Consider the following 16,691-nt stretch of genomic DNA (forward strand, 5'->3'; position numbering starts at 1 on the left):
TAGTCTCCATGTCCATTCATGTGTAAATTAATTTCATGACTTCATTTTTCCTAATGACTGCATAGTATTCCATTATATAGATGTACAATTTTTTCTATAGCTACTCATCTATTGTCAAACACCTGGGTTGTTTCAAAATTCTGATTATCGTAAATAGTGCTGAGCTGAACATAAGAGTGCAGAGGACATTTTTGTGGTTTTGTGTTCCTGGATACATCCCTAGGAATGGTATTGCTAAATCATTTGAAGCTCAATTTCTAGCTTTTTGAGGCCTGTTCATATTGTTTTACAAAACGTCTGGAATTTCTACATTCCTACTAGAAATGAACAAGATTCCCTTTCTCCCTGCATCCACACCTGCACTGGTTGTTCTTGGTTTTTTTTGTTTGTTTGTTTGTTTTATTTTGTTTTATGTGATATGATCCAGTCTCTGTGGTGTGAGATGATTTCTCGTTGTTTGACTTGCATCTTCCTGATGTTTAGTGATGAGTAGCATTTTTTTTTCATGTGCCTTTTGGCCATCTGTATTTCTTCTTTGAGAAAATGTTCCCCCCCCCCCCCCGTTTTTGATGGGTTCAGATGTTTTTAATCTTGTAAAGTTCAATCAGTGATTTGTATATTGGAGATATAAACCACTTATATTATGAGAATTGGGTGGGATGCTTCCCCCATTCCATGGATAGTCTTTATATTCTAGTCACTATTTCCTTTGAAGTACACAAACTTCTAAGTTTAATGTAGTCCCATTTGTTTGTCCTTGTTTCCACTTGCTTGGCCAGTAGTGTTTTATCCTCAAAGATGCATTTAGCTTCAATGTCATGGAGTATTCTGCCTAAATTTACCTATATATACTTTCTAGTTTCAGATATGATATTAAAGTTTTTAATCCCTTTTGATTTTACCTTTGTGTATGGTTTTAAGAAGAGGTCTGGCTTCATTATTTTGCATGTAGTTGACCATTTTTCCCAGAACCACTTGTTGAAGAGGTTTCCTTGTTCCACTTTATGTTTGTTGCTCCCCCTCTTTTTTTAAATTTTCTTTCTATTTTTTGGGGGGGTTTGGGCCACCCCCCGTTGATGTTCAGGAGTTACTCCTGACTATGCACTCAGAAATCGCTCCTGGCTTGGAGGACCATATGGGACACCAGAGGATTGCAGTCTGTCCTAGGTTAGCACGTACAAGGCAAATGCCACAGCTCTAATCCCTGTGTGTGGCCCGTTTATCAAAAATTAATTTTCATAAATCAGAGATCTATCTCCAGATATTCAAGTATATTTCATTAATTAAGGTTATTTCTTTATTCCAAGACCATGCTCTTTTAATGACTACTATGTGATTCCTTCCATCTATTTTCCCCGAAGGATTGATTTAGCTATTCATGGACATTTATTTCTCCATATAAGTTTTAGGAGCATCTGATCTACTTTGGAAAATGTCTTGGGTATTTCTATAGGGATTGCATTAAATCTGTATAATACTTAAGAAAATATTGACTTTGGTTTTTGGGCCACAGCCGGTGACACACAGAGGTTACTCATGGCTATGCGCTCAGAAATCGCTCATGGCTTGGGGGACCATATGGGACACCAGGGATTGGACCAAGGTCCATCCTGGGCCAGCTGCGTGCAAGGCATACCCCCTACTGCTGTGCCACCGCTATGGCCCCAGGAAGTATTGGCATTTTAATAATGTTAATTCTCCCAATCCATGTGCAGGCTATGTCTTCATTTCCTGTGTACTCTCTCATATCTTGAAGCAGTGTTTTGTCACTTTCTTTATATAGTTTTTCACGTCTTTAGTTAAATTGACTCTAAGGTACTTGATTTTCTGAGGCATAATTAGAATAGGATTGTTTTTTAATATCTTTTTTTAACTTTTCATTATTTCTATAGGAAAGTCATGGAATTTTGCATATTAACTTTGTAGCCAGCCACTTTACTAATAAGTCTATAGTTTATAAAAGGTTTTTGGTAAAATCTTTAGAATTTTTCTATGTACAGTCATGTCATCTGCAAACAATGAGAACTTCACTTCTTCCTTTTCTATGTGGATGCCTTTGATGTCTCTTTCATGCATAATTGCTACTACAAGTACTTCCAGTATAATATTGAATTGTACTTCCAGTACAATATTGAAGTGATGAGAGGGGAAAAACTTGCTTTGTATCAGATCTCAGTGGAAAGGCTTTTAGTTTTTTTTCTCCATTGAGCATATTTGCGATGGGTTTGTGATAAATGGCTTTGACAATATTTAGGAACGTTCATTCAGCTCCTATCTTATTTATTTATGTTTCTCTTTGTTTTTGTTTTTTGGACCACACCCAGTGACACTCAGGGTTTATTCCCAGCTATGCACTCCTGGCTTGGGGAACCATATGGGATACTGGGGATCAAACGAGGTCCGTCCTAGATCAGCCTCGTGCAAGGTAAGCACCCTACCACTGCCCTACCACTCTGGCCAGGGTTGCTATCTTATTGAGAGTTTTTATCATCCATGGATTCTGGACTTTGTCAAATGCTTTCTCAGCATCTATTAATATGATCATATGGTTTTTGTTTGTCCTTTTTCTGATACGGTGTATTATATTGATTGACTTGAGTATGTTAAACCATTCTTACATACCTATAGTGAATCCTGCCTGCTTGGTTGTTGGATTCTGTTTCAAGTATTTTGTTAAGGATCTTTTTTGTTTTTGTTTTTTGTTTATTGTTTTTCGGGCCACACCAGTTTGATGCTCAGGGGTTACTTCTGGCTAAGCACTCAGAAATTGCCCCTGGCTTGGGGACGCCGGGGATCGAACCGCGGTCCTTCCTTGACTAGCGCTTGCAAGGCAGACACCTTACCTCTAGTGACACCTTGCCGGCCCCAAGGATCTTTATATCCATGTTCATTATAGATATGGGCCTATAATTCTCTTTTAAGTGTGATGTCTGTCTACTTTTTTTTTGGGGGGGGGGACACACTGGCAGTGCTCAGGGGTTATTCCTGGCTCCATGCTCAGAAATTGCTCCTGGCAGGCACCGGGGACCATATGGGACGCCGGGATTCGAACCGATGACCTCCTGCATGAAAGGCAAACACCTTGCCTCCATGCTATCTCTCCGGCCCCGTCTGTCTACTTTTGTTGTCAGAGTGATGTTGATTTCATAGGAAGAAGTGGATTAGCAGTAGATCCTCTTTAAAGGTTTAAAAGAATTCACTAGTGGGCCCGGAGAGATAGCACAGCGGCGTTTGCCTTGCAAACAGCCGATCCAGGACCAAAGGTGGTTGGTTTGAATCCCGGTGTCCCATATGGTCTCCCGTGCCTGCCAGGAGCTATTTCTGAGCCGACAGCCAGGAGTAACCCCTGAGCAATGCCGGGTGTGACCCAAAAAAAAAAAAAATAAATAAATAAAAATAAAAGAATTCACTAGTAAATACATCTGGACCTGGGTTTTTGTTTGAGGGGAAGGCTTTTCATTGCTCTTTTAACTTTCCCAACAGTGATAGGTCTGTTCAGGTATTTCATACCATCTTGGTTCAAACTTGGAAGGCTGTAGTATTCAAAAAAAGTTTTCATTTCTTCCTGATTCTTTTGTTTTTGTGGCATAGAGATTTTCAGTGTAATTTCTGATTGCCTTTTAAATTTTTCTAGTGTCCGTAGTGACCCCTTTTTTTACTTCTGTTTTTCTTATCATGTCTCTCTCTCCCATTCTTTGTGAGTCTTGCTAATGGTATATCAATCTTGTTTACTTTCTCAAAGAATCAACTCTTCCTTTATTGGTCTTTTGGATTGTTTTTTTCTTTTTTTGGTGTCCAGTTCATCATTAATTTCTGCTCTATTTTATTATTTCTATCTGGCTTCTTACTTTCAACTCATTTCATTGGTCATTTCTCAATTTTCTTAGCTGTGCCATTAAGTTATTTAAGTATGTAGGCCTTTTCTTCCTTTCTGATGGATGTTTGTAAAGCTATAAGTCTTCCTCTTAATACTGCTTTTGCTGTGTCCCATGATTCTGATAATTCGTGTCTTCATTACCATTTGTTTCCTGGAATCTTATAATTTTCTTTTTTGAATTTGTCTCTGTCACATTGTCTATTCAATAGTAAACTGTTTAATTTCCAGGTTTTAAAGTAATTTATCCACACCAGATTCTAATTCATCTCTATTTTCAGTGCTTTATGTTCTCAGAAGATAGCAGATACAATTTTTTCAGCCACACCCAGTGATGCTCAGGGGTTACTCCTGGCTATGTGCTCAGAAATCACTCCTGGCTTGGAGGACCATCTGGAACATCGGGGGATCAAACTATGGTCCATCCTAGGCTAGAGTGTGCAAGGCAAATGCTTTACAGTTTGCACCACCACTTCAGCCCCAGCAGAAACAATTTTTATACTCTTGCTTTATGGAGGTATGTCTTATGGCCCAGCATATTTCTATCTTGGAAAATACCCCATGTACATTGGAGAAGAATATGTATCCATTTTTTCTGCGGATAAAGTGCTCTTTCTCTCTCTTTTCTATATATAACATATATCTGACATATGTTGAAGTATCCCACTAGTATTGTGTTGCTACTGATATCTTTTTTTAAGTTTATCAGCAGCTATTTTAACTATTTTGCTCGCCTATCATTGAGTGCATATATGTTTAGAAGTGTGATCTATTCTTGATGTCCTTATCCATTGATTAGTAAGAAATGCCCATCTCTGTCTTTTATAACCTTTGTAAGCCTAAATTCTGTGTTGTCTGATATTAGTATGGCTATCCAGCCTTTTTATGAAAGTTGTTTACTTAAATGATTTTTCTTCAGTCTTTGACTTTGAGTCAATATTTGCTCTGACTGTTCAGGTGTGTTTCTTGTAGGCAGTGAAATTATTAAATTAAAATTTTAATTCATTTTGCCACTCTATGTCTCTTAATTGGTGCATTTATTCCATTGACTTTGAGAGATATCATTATCATGGGATTAGGTATCAACTTTTTTATAGGAGTTTGGTGTATTTGTTGGGTCTACCTTGAAGTTAGAACCTTCATTTCTTATTTTAAGATTTATTTTAGTCTGTAAAGTTTCTGAGCTATTTTTTTTTTATCCATAAAACTGTGCATCTTTCAGTCAAACCTGAATGTAAGGTGGCTGATGAAGTATTATTGGTGAAGTGCATTCATTTCACTAGATCCCACCCCTGCTTTGGTCCTTGAGATTTACTTGTAATAAATCTGCGGTAACTCTTTTTTTTTTTGGTTTTTCGGGCCACATCCGTTTGATGCTCAGGGGTTACTCCTGGCTAAGCGCTCAGAAATTGTCCCTGGCTTGGGGGGACCATATGGGACGCCAGGGGATCGAACCGCGGTCCTTCCTTGGCTAGCGGCTAGCGCTTGCAAGGCAGACACCTTACGTCTAGTGCCACCTCGCCGGCCCCTGCTGTAACTCTTAAGGATGCTTCTTCTATGAAATTCCTTTTTTGATCTTGCTGCTTCAGTATTCTATCCCTATCTGTAGTATTCATTAATCTGACGAAATGTGCCTTGGGGTACTTTTCTTTGTATCTCTTTTAGCTGATACTCTTCCAACATTCAGGATGTGGTGCATGCACTTTTTAGCTCTGGGAACTTCTTGGCAATCATGCCCTTGACTGTTTTTTGTTTTTTGTTTTTTTTTTTTAAGGATTTTCTTTCTGGTTCTTTGGTACTTCAAAGATTCTTATGCTGTTTTTGTTGAATTTATTCCAGAATTCTATTCTAATTTGTTCATGTTTTTTGAGACTTTTTCCATTGTCTGGTCATTTATTTTAAGGCTCTTTTCCAACCTCTTCTGCTTTCTGGAGTTGCTCTACAGCTCATCTTTCAGCTCTTTGATTCTCTTTGATTCTGTCCTCAGCAGCTGTTACACTATTTTCATTTAATTTACAAAATTTCCAACCCTCTTATTTCGATTTGAATTTTTCTCATTTCTGCTCTCATATCTTCTTGAGTCTTGCTTGTGGTTTGTTCATTTTGTTCCATGCTTTCTTTGAGTTCTTTGCACATTTTCTCTATTTCTTCTCTAAATTCCATATCTGAGAGTAATTAATATATGTATGTATGTATGTATATGTGTGTGTGGTTACTACTTTATTTATTCTTTAAGCATGGTGGAAGTCTGTATTGCTTTTCCATTATCACGCTAGAGTGGCCAAGCTCTTTTGGCTCTTTCCCTCAGATCAAGGCCAACTCATCTGGTCAGTGACAGGATCATGGTTACAACGAGGATGAGGTTTTTCCCTCTTATTCTTCCACAGGGTAGAGTCAGTTCACCTGGCCTGTGACTAGGTCAAATGATTATTATTTTAAACATAAATAATAGAACAAAGGAATGAAGACATGAAGAAATACATACAAGAAGGTGGACAGGTTAAAGAAATATGGGACCCTTTAACATTTGTAAAGCAGAAATATTTAGATTATAGGTACATCTTTTGTTGATCATAAATATTTAGAGAAAATAGTTTTAAAACATTAATCATAATAGAGATTAAATAAAATAACGTTTCTATTAATATCAAAATACTCTTAATTTTAGTTACTGACCCAAAGTATAGATTCAGTTTTACATTCTACTTTAATCAAAATATAAAGGCATTAAAATTATAGAATGCAATGGGTGCTTGTTTTGCCTACAGCCATTTCAGTTTTAATCCCAAGCAAATATTATTGTGCCCTACTCCCCAACAGGAGTAATTTCTGAGCACAAAGCCAGAAGAAGGCCTCAGCACTGCAGATGTGGCTGCAAAACAAAACAAAAGATACAATCTATAGAATAGACCTAAATTTTACTTACCCCTAGAATAAAAAACAGCATATTACAGCATTACATCATTGAACTTTCTGTAATTTGTATTCTTTTTTGATAATAAACTTTTTGTTCATTTTAAAGCTAATAATTGCCATTTCATCATGTCATAAAGCACTTTACATATTTCTGTATTGACTAAAACATTACTAGACAGGATAAACTGAATAACTCTAGTTTTTATTTTTTAATTCTCATGTTACTACAAAACTTTGCTTAGGGAGCAGTTATATTTCTCAGTGCTTCTCAGCAGAATGGATTTAATGCAGTAAACCAAGTTTACATACCTTATTTTTATAACATGAGATTTGATAAAACGACTGCTTCCAGGAAAATCACGTCGAAATATCCTTGACATCTAATTAGAAAGGAATTACAAAGAAGAATTATTATAAGAAAAATATTTCCCCTTATTTTACCTAAAATTGAGGAAAACAAAATGATTCATTTGATTTCCAAATAGGTTAACTTGTTTATCTAGAGAGAGATACCCTTTTTGTTGGTTTATTTAAAAGTCATAGACAAGTTGACATAATATTTAACATCGTCTGTCAAACAAATTTTCTCACTCATATTCCTGTGCCAGGAAGATTTTCACAGCTGGTTTCAACAATTTTTTTTTTTTTTTGGGTTTTTGGGCCACACCCGGTAACGCTCAGGGGTTACTCCTGGCTATGTGCTCAGAAGTTGCTCCTGGCTTGGGGGACCATATGGGACGCCGGGGGATCGAACCGCGGTCCGTCCAAGGCTAGCGCAGGCAAGGCAGGCACCTTACCTCCAGCGCCACCGCCCGGCCCCTTCAACAAGTTTTAAGAATAAGTTTACCATATTCTATATCACCAGTATTTTATTACTCAAATGTTCCAATCTAAGCAACTGAAGGATTTTAGATTAATTATTGAAATGATTTCCTAAAGTAAACTTATTTTCCCCAAGACTTTTTGGACACTTACATAGAGTCAAAAATACCCCTCTAGACAGAATATGCAAAATCATAAATTATAGATCTATAGAAATTTACGTAAGGCCTCCTTCTAAATTTTGAGCTATAACTATATAACCTCTGTGAAAAGAAAGACCTGTCTCCCTCCTAAATTAATAATCCTTCTTTTAACTCCTCTATGGCAATAACAGCACTCACAGAAATTACCACATAAAACATTTGATAGTTTTAAAGAATCAGACATAGGATCAAAATTTAGCCATATCATTTATGAAATGATGAGTTTCTCTTAAAAATGTATTATTAGTCAATCTATGGTCCTTAGAGAAATTGACTTCTGTTTGACAAATTGCTTAGATTTCACTGTAATATGTAATTGTCATGACCATTGACAATAACTTACATGTACTAAATCCATATCTATGGTATGACATGATAGGCATGAATGACTAAATTGTTGATATTATTAATTCCACTTATAAAGAAAATTCAACTTTATAAAAAATATTTCCATCATTACAATTTAAAGAAAAAGAAACATATCCTAATGATAATCAAACAAAACTTTTTAAGGTGTCAAAGGAAATTGAGCACTGGCATATTCGTCTAGGGACAGTGACTCCATCTGAGTTCTTTGGAGCTCATTAAATGAGTGATTAATCTTGAATTAATTACATACTTGATGATGCAAGCAGAAAAGTACTAGTTCCAAAATACCTTAAAAAGTTTCCAGAGAGGCAATAGAACATTTAGCTTATGCTGTACATGGAAAAAGCACCAAATATTTGAAATTTCATAGATCTCATTCTGGAGTGTCCCAAGGGACCTTAGTATCACTTAGGTCTGAACAATGACTATCAACCTGGTTAGTCAAATACTGCTATGAGTTGCCTTTAGATACTCAAATATTTCTTGAGGGTCTGCCCTATAAAAAACTCATCAGACACATTTGTATTCCATATATGCAAACCTCATAAAAGATAATCTTGGGAAACTGTTATTTTTTTTAATTGGAGCATAATAGGGTTAAGGAAATAGCTCAAAACTAAGTAATTACTAAAAAAGTCTAACTTATATTTGTATTTTTCTTTTGAGAGCTCAAAATAATATTATATAGAGTGCAATATAAGTTAATTTTAACAGACACTTTTTTAGACTTGAAATAGATTTTTTAATTCTGTTGAAAGCAAGATAGAGTCTAAGTGCAGAACAAATGGAAAAAAATAGTTTAACTGAAAATACATTCAAGGGATCCTGATATAGTTCAGATATTGAGGCACAGGCCTTGCAAGTGGTGTAATACAGTTAATTCTCCAGCAATCCATAGTCCCCTCATTGCTTAGGCATAGCCCTGGAGGACCCCAACTACAGTCACATTGTCCCAGGTTGTTTCAGAACTGTAGAAAAATCAAAGCAGCAGACCATACATTGATCCTGTGTTAAATTTTTAGGCAGGTTAGCAAAGACCCACCCAGAGGCAGCCTAGGGCACTAGAACAACATGACACCCTCAAAAAAAAAAAATTTAGTTACAAGACCCAAGAGATTGACAGTGGTTAAGAAGTTTGCCTTGAAAGCTAATCTCTCAGATTCAATCCCCAGAACCATATAAAGTGCTCAGAGTATCATCAGGAATAATTCCTCAGCACAGACAGATGTGGCCCGAGAGGAAAAGGAAAAAAAAAGGTACAAAATGTAGGCCTTGGTTTGAACTCCAGTATTGCAAAAATATGCTTGAAGAACTACTTGTAGATCTGACTAATAGTACATCCAGTAACTATCTTCAGCAAGCTTAAGCTTGCACTTAATCTTGCACTATCTGGTAAATTCAGTAGGTTTCCTTTTTTGTTTGGTTTGGGATCACACATGGCATTATTCAGGCATTACTCCGTGCTCATAAATCACTCCTGGTGGGGCTCAGGCAGCCTTATGTGCTGGGATTAAACCTGAGTCAAATGTGTGAAAAGCATGTGTTTTACCTGCTGTATTATCCCTTTATCCCAGCAGTCGATTGTCTTAAAGGAAGGTAATCAGTTTCCTGATGTTAACTGAAACCCTTCGAGTTACACTCATAAAATAAAGATTCCCTGTATCTGTCATATAAAATATATCCACTTGTAAAGTGATACCAGCTACAACCCTAAACAAAGGTGTTCCCCAACTTCCTCTTCCTTCCTGATAACCTCTTCTGCTGATATGTAAAAGCCCACAGGTTAGTTACTTTTGTGTTTCCGGGAGTCAGTCCGCATTTGCTTCATTCATGACATCTCTGCCATCAGCCCCAAGCCAGAACTGCTCTTATTTTAGTCAAAGCAATTTCCCCACCCAGGAGTGGGGCAGAGAAACACAAAACTATCCAGTAGGCTTTTACATATCAAAAGAAGAGGTTACCAGTTTTCGGGAAGAGGATATAGGGGAACACCTTTGTTTAGGGTTGTAGTTAATCTCATTTTACACCACAGATGTGAGTGACTTCAAAATCACCAGTGACTTCATCTTTCTTTTCTCTCTCCAATAAAGCTTCCTGCTTCATTTACTTCCTCTGAACTTCTAAGATACTCATCGTTCAAGTCACGTATTTGACAATTATATACTATATTGTGAGATCTTTTTTGTTAAACTCATTTTTTTAATCTAAGCTTTCAGTCTATTTTTTCTATGCACAAACTTTCACATGTTAACTATATTATAAACCCCAATCAGAAAGAAAATACAGATGGTGGTACTTAATAGCACCTTCTTTAATAGAATCTAGTTATATTTTATTTCACACCACAGAGTAGAAAATAATGCTTATTTTTTGGTAAACTCTCGGGCTATTTCTATGTTTACTTGGGTTTTTATTTTTTCTTTTATATTTATTTATTTATTTATTTATTTATTTATTTAACATACTTGTGTAAGGATGACTTATGTCTCAAGTTAAACCAACACAATTACCAACACTGGTAATTTGTGCTGAACAAAAGTTTTTGTGTCTGGATTCACAGAATATAGGGACAGACAATAATAAATAAAAAGAAATCTACCACAGATAATGACTAGTTTAATAAAGCAATGTTGAGTGATCATTTGGAGATATAAAATAATGAAGGAGTTTTGGGAGATAAGACATAAGTAATAATTGAAGAATCAGAAAGAAAAAAAGTGTGTGATTGTGTGGTGTTAGGGTGAGGGGATGGGATACAAACATAGAGAACAGAAAACTAGATGTAGAGTATGGAAATAAAATAGTCATTAAAAATAAAACTTTTAGGAACGTGGAGGAATTCATGTAAAAGTTGGATTTTATTGTAAGTACATTTGGAAGCCACTTGTGAAATTTTAACAAAATTTTAACAAAATTAACACATTGTATTATTTATTTTAGCTTTAGGGTGTCATTCCTGGCAATTCTGTAATACCTGGCAAGCACCTTCCACTGGCTGCATATTTGGGAGATATTCCTTGTATTTCTCAGAGTACCATGTGATAATGAGAATCCAACCTTGTCTAACACCACACAATCACACACTTTTTTTAATTCTCTGTTAATCCCTTCTACCTGAATGATTATTCGACAGTCCTGTTCTTTTTATTGCTTACTCTTTCTCATTCTTCAGTTATTACTTATTTGCTTATCTCCCAAAACTCCTTCATTATTTTATTACTCCAAATGATCACTGAGCTATCTCCTAGAAGACTCCATACAGTATTTTTAATGGGACCACATTCATGGAGTGAAGGGTAGATATAACCTGGCAGTAGAGTGCTGCAGTACCCATCAGAGTACGGGAGTCATAAAGACACACTCAGACGTTCTTTGGGAGTTCTGTGGTGCCAAGGATCTAGGATAGTGCTTCTTACATGCTACTCATGTACTCTATGATTTGAGTTACATCTAAATTCATAATGTATTTTAAAAATATTATTTTGTTTGTATCAAGTAAGTCTGAAGTAGAAACAGTCAAAACCACGCTGCCCTTATATAGAAATATATTAGTGAAATATAAGATAGTGAAAATGAATAATAAGTGAAATATTCCTTGTGAAAAGATTAGATGAGGATAAGGGTTAATAGATATTCTAATAATCAGGTAGGAAGTGATATCATTTGTTAAGTGGGAAAATGATAGAGAATATCATATGGGAATGGAACAATTTTCAAGAATTTGGCTTTTCTATATCATTTTAATATGATTGTCACAGATCAAGTACAAATGACACATTATTGAATGTGTATGTATAGAATCCAAAGAAATCTGGTTATAGGTAAATATTTTGGAACAGGAGTTAATGATTACCCAACAATTAGTATCCTTCCCTATTTCCTTGCTACCAGCCCCCTTTTCTTTATAAGGAACCCACTTTTATTGGAGATACACACACAAGTAGAGGAATTCTATTTTTATTGGCCACATTGCTTAGAATAAAATTGTGAACATATTTTATATCTGATTATAAAAGGTATTTTATATCTATTTATATACTCAAGCTTTCCTTCAAGGACTACAGTGAAAAGCTGTTTTTCCTCATGCTTAAGCTAATAATATGAGAAAGGTGAATCTGGAATATAGAATATCCAAATGCCATGACAAGAATGGATTATAAAATAAGCCTAAGCATATCATTTCCTTTTCTGTTAAACTATCTAATCTTTATGCATGGGGCTGTGAGGTTTTGAGAATGGAGACTGACAGGAAGAAAAGTTGCCAGCGATTTCCCCAAGCCATTCCCCAAGGCATTCAGACCCTCATACCGGTCAAAGCCTCTAACTTCCCAGACAACAAAAAAGGTTGGCATTGAGGTGAGAGCCGGAAGTTCACCATCCCCTTCCCCAAACCCGCCCCTCCTGTGCTTGATCGGGAGTGGGGAAGGCCTGGGGTCTCCTTTAAAGTCTTCCCCAGGCAACCACCTCACTGACTTCCCTGGGTGGGGGCCGAGAACAATATTTCATATTATAAACTCTACATATAGGGCCTACTATCATATTACTTAGCTTTCTAGACTTGAAAATTATGATTGTTTTAAAAAAACGCTCTATACACAATCTAACCCATGAAACCTTTCTTCATTAAAGTTTACCATCACTAACCATGTTTGATCTAGAAAATGGAAAAACATTACACCAGACTAAACATATATATGTTGGGACCTAAATTCTGAATAAGGAGGAATGACATTTTGTAAAAGCCACATGGCAGGCTTCTTCTTTAGGTTCTGAGCAAGGAGAAACAACATTTTGTAAGGACCACATGTTGTGAGCCTATTTCCATAGACTCCGCTTCAGTCTACCTGGCTGTACCAGGTAGGCTATCAGGGAAGGACAAGGGAGTAGTAGGAAGATACTCCTAGACAAAAGCCAATTATTTTAAGGATTATCAGAAAGTTGGAACCTCCCTATATCCCTTCCCTATATAATCCTTATCATGACCTTGGGCGGGGCTCATCTCCTTCAGGGGATGGCCCCTGGCTGGCCAGGCTGGGGAATCTTGTTGGCAGATGGATTAAAGTGTTAAAAAACTTTATTCCAGCTGTATGGTCTTGTCCTTCTACTCTGGATCCATATATATATATATGGTTCTTTTTATTTTATTTTATTCTTTTTATTTTATTTTAGTATACCTTATTTACTCTTTTAAAAATGTCTTTTCTCACAATATCTGGGTCAGTTTTTCAACTGTAATTTATGGATTTATCCTTAGTGGATGCCAATATAAGTGCATGTGTTTGCCATATGTCCAATGTCTCTGTGACATATGTCTATTTCATGGTATTGACTCCACATAAGTGCTCATTACCATTTCACTGAGCTTTATAGACTCAAATACTATGTTTTTTTTTCTAGAAAGGCACTATACACAATTCAATTCAATCTAATTCAATCCAATATACAATCTAATTCTTCAGTATAGTCTACCCTTACCATGCATGACTGGCCTAGAACATGGAAAACTTCTATATTAGACTTATGGTCTTTATCTTATTTTATTTTATTTTTAAGCATTCTGTCTCATTTCATTGGGGTCAGCTTTTTGAATGTAATCCATGGGTTGATCTTTTAGTCTCTGGTGATGTATGCTCATGAGAGTAGAGGTCTGCCATACCTATGTTTAATGTATGTTTGCAATATACAGAATGCCTATGCTGTTTACTGTCCTTCCCCTCTTTGCTCACCACCTTACAAACTCATTTCTAGTCCTTCACTCCCTCACCTCCACCTACTATTACCCCACATTTAACCCTTTTTTAACCCTCAGTTCTTGGCTCTTCACAAAGCAGATCATTATTCCCATTCAAGCCAGCTGCCAACCAGCTCCCAAAATGAAAAGATTGACTCTCAGCCTGAGAAGAACCAATACTCTGTTGCTATTGATCTACTCTCAGAAGCTGCCTTTCTTCCACCTCCCTTCACTGTGGACCTTTGCTTGCCACCAGACTCAGTTTCTGAGAAGACCCTGCTCAAGGACATTTCCTGATCTGGGGCAGCTGGGAGCCATTTTTCAGACTCCACAAGGCCAAATCACAAATCAGAGTGGTGCCCCAGATTTTGCACACACACCCCAACTATTTCTAAAGACTAAAAAGGGACAGTTATATCTCTTTTGAAAATCTTAGATGTATTTCTTAACAGCTGAAACCCTTATTAAATAGCCTCTTATATAGTGATAATTTCCACCACTGTTCTTTTTGTTGTTTGTTTATTTTTTGCAATCTGTTCAATAAGGAATTTGGGTAGAAAAGTATCTCTGTTTAGAGTTCATATTAGAACCAAGTTACAGGGATTGTTGGACTTGTTCCCTCAGCCCCATATGCACCAATACCTTGCAGCATTGTTCCTCTTTTGCATAGGCACATTAAAATGGGAAAATATTACATATGCAAACAAGTTATTATCTAATAGAGTTATGAACACAAATTTTGTAATGCAATGGGGCTTTACACCCTGAACATTGTCATAATGACTTGGCTCAGGCCTCAGGCATTGCCCATACATGCCTGAATCATGGATACCATCTACTGAAACAACCACGGTTGTCTATTACATCATCAGGAAGCAAACCTCTACCAGGGAAGACCCTACTGCTGCCCTGGCATCGACTTACTTCAAATAGTATTCTTTTAATATCCAGATGACTTAGCAACATCAAAAACCTGCTTTCAGGGCAGGGCTTTCCGCATTGCCCTCTAATGGTGAGGTGAAACTAGAGGGCGCTCCATATCATACTAACTTCTATATAGGATATGCACAGAAACCAGGATCTCTAAATACAGAAATCTGACACCAATAACAGTGATTGTGCGAAAAAAATTTTACTGGGACCCAGAGAATGACTCAGGGATTGGGCAACCTAGTATACCTGGAGCCCAGAGTTGGTCTTATGCCAGAAAACGTCAGGGGTAAGGTCTCCTTGTATTTAGGCCAAGGCTTTTCCTTTCCATTTCTCCCATATTTTGCTGGGCCTATGCAAACAACAATTGCCACTCTCACACCGTTTTAATTGTATTTCTTTAACTCTTATCCTTAACAACAACAACAACAAAAAAAAGAGCTTACTAAATCGTCTACTAGTGCTTTAATGAGTTAATTGGTGATTCAATAATCTTCAAAAATATGCTTGCTACTGAACTTTTTCTTCTTTATTTTCTCTTCCATCTCTTTAGTTTTTCTATTTTCTTTTCTTTTCTTTTTTTTTAGATAACTTCGCTTTTGGTCATCTTGAAACAAATTTATTTATTTATTTATTTATTTATTTTTTTTGGTTTTTGGGCCACACCCTGTGACGCTCAGGGGTTACTCCTGGCTATGCGCTCAGAAGTTGCTCCTGGCTTCTTGGGGGACCATATGGGATGCCGGGGGATCGAACCGCGGTCCGTCCTAGGCTAGCGCAGGCAAGGCAGGCACCTTACCTCCAGCGCCACCGCCCGGCCCCTTGAAACAAATTTATTATGACCAGTTATATCAACTATGTGATGCATTTTCCTTAAATAAATTTAATAATAATATAAAAAAGATAAGCCTAAGAGGTTCAGAGAGAGTACACCAGGTAAGGTGCTTGCAATTGATCTGCCTGGATTCAATCTCCAGCACTTCATATGATATATCCCTGCAAATTTCCAGAAGTGATCCATGAGCACGGAGCCATTAGTAATCCTGACTACCACCAGGAAAGGCCCACAAGTTTTTTGAAACAGTGAAAGTCTGAGTAATTGTTTTAGTTTCTAAATTCATCAAAACTAAAGCTATATGAAGAGCTAGACTTTCCTCCCTCCCTCCCTGAACCTTCTTTTTCTTCCCCTTTAATTTTATGACTAGCTATTGATTTATGTTATTTTCTATAAAATTACATTACTAATTATGAAGTGGACAAGAGGGAGGTATCATATCTTAAATTATGGGAAATTGGGAAATGAACATTATTGTCTATAATCAAAGCAAGTTAAATTTGTCTTTTTTTCTTAAGAAATTTCTTATACCCAAAATGATAGGAAAAGAGTTAAGTACATGCTTTGCATGCTGCCAACACCTATTATGGTTAGATTTCCAAATCACCTGGTCCTTCAGAGTACTTTTGGGAGAGACCCTGAGCACAAAGCTGCAGTAGTCAGCCCCAGCAACAGTGTGTGTAGACCAAAACTGCCAAGGGGGAAATAAAGACATTTTTAAGGAGTTGCATTGGTTAAGTAACAATGTTAAAAACAAACAAACAAATAAAACCAAAAAAAAAAAAGCACAACAAACTTCTGTGTAATCTACTCAAACTATTTTTGGCCTGGTGAACCAGTCTCTGAATTTTAGGTGTGTAATTGGTAAAAATGCACTTCTGCACACCTCCAGCTCTTGCCCTTGTCTGATCCAGGCACCTTACCCAGGGACCTTAAGGAGCATATGCTCCACATTTTTCTAGGAAATTTTTGTTGGTATAATACAAACAGCCCAACCCTCTTCTTATTGTA

The 16,691-nt window shown here is 36.7% G+C and overlaps 1 protein-coding gene across 1 annotated transcript in view; it reads right to left on the reverse strand.

Moving 5' to 3' along the window:
* LOC126032159 (transmembrane protease serine 11F-like) overlaps nt 1-16,691 on the reverse strand; it is a 74,283-nt gene that overhangs the window by 26,157 nt on the left and 31,435 nt on the right. The window contains exon 4 of the mRNA XM_049789853.1: nt 7,100-7,170. Within this exon, the coding sequence (XP_049645810.1) occupies nt 7,100-7,170 (71 nt within the window). The remainder of the gene's footprint in view (nt 1-7,099; nt 7,171-16,691) is intronic.

Source organism: Suncus etruscus, chromosome 16 (genome assembly GCF_024139225.1).
Source record: "Suncus etruscus isolate mSunEtr1 chromosome 16, mSunEtr1.pri.cur, whole genome shotgun sequence".
Classification (NCBI taxonomy): Eukaryota; Metazoa; Chordata; class Mammalia; order Eulipotyphla; family Soricidae; genus Suncus; species Suncus etruscus.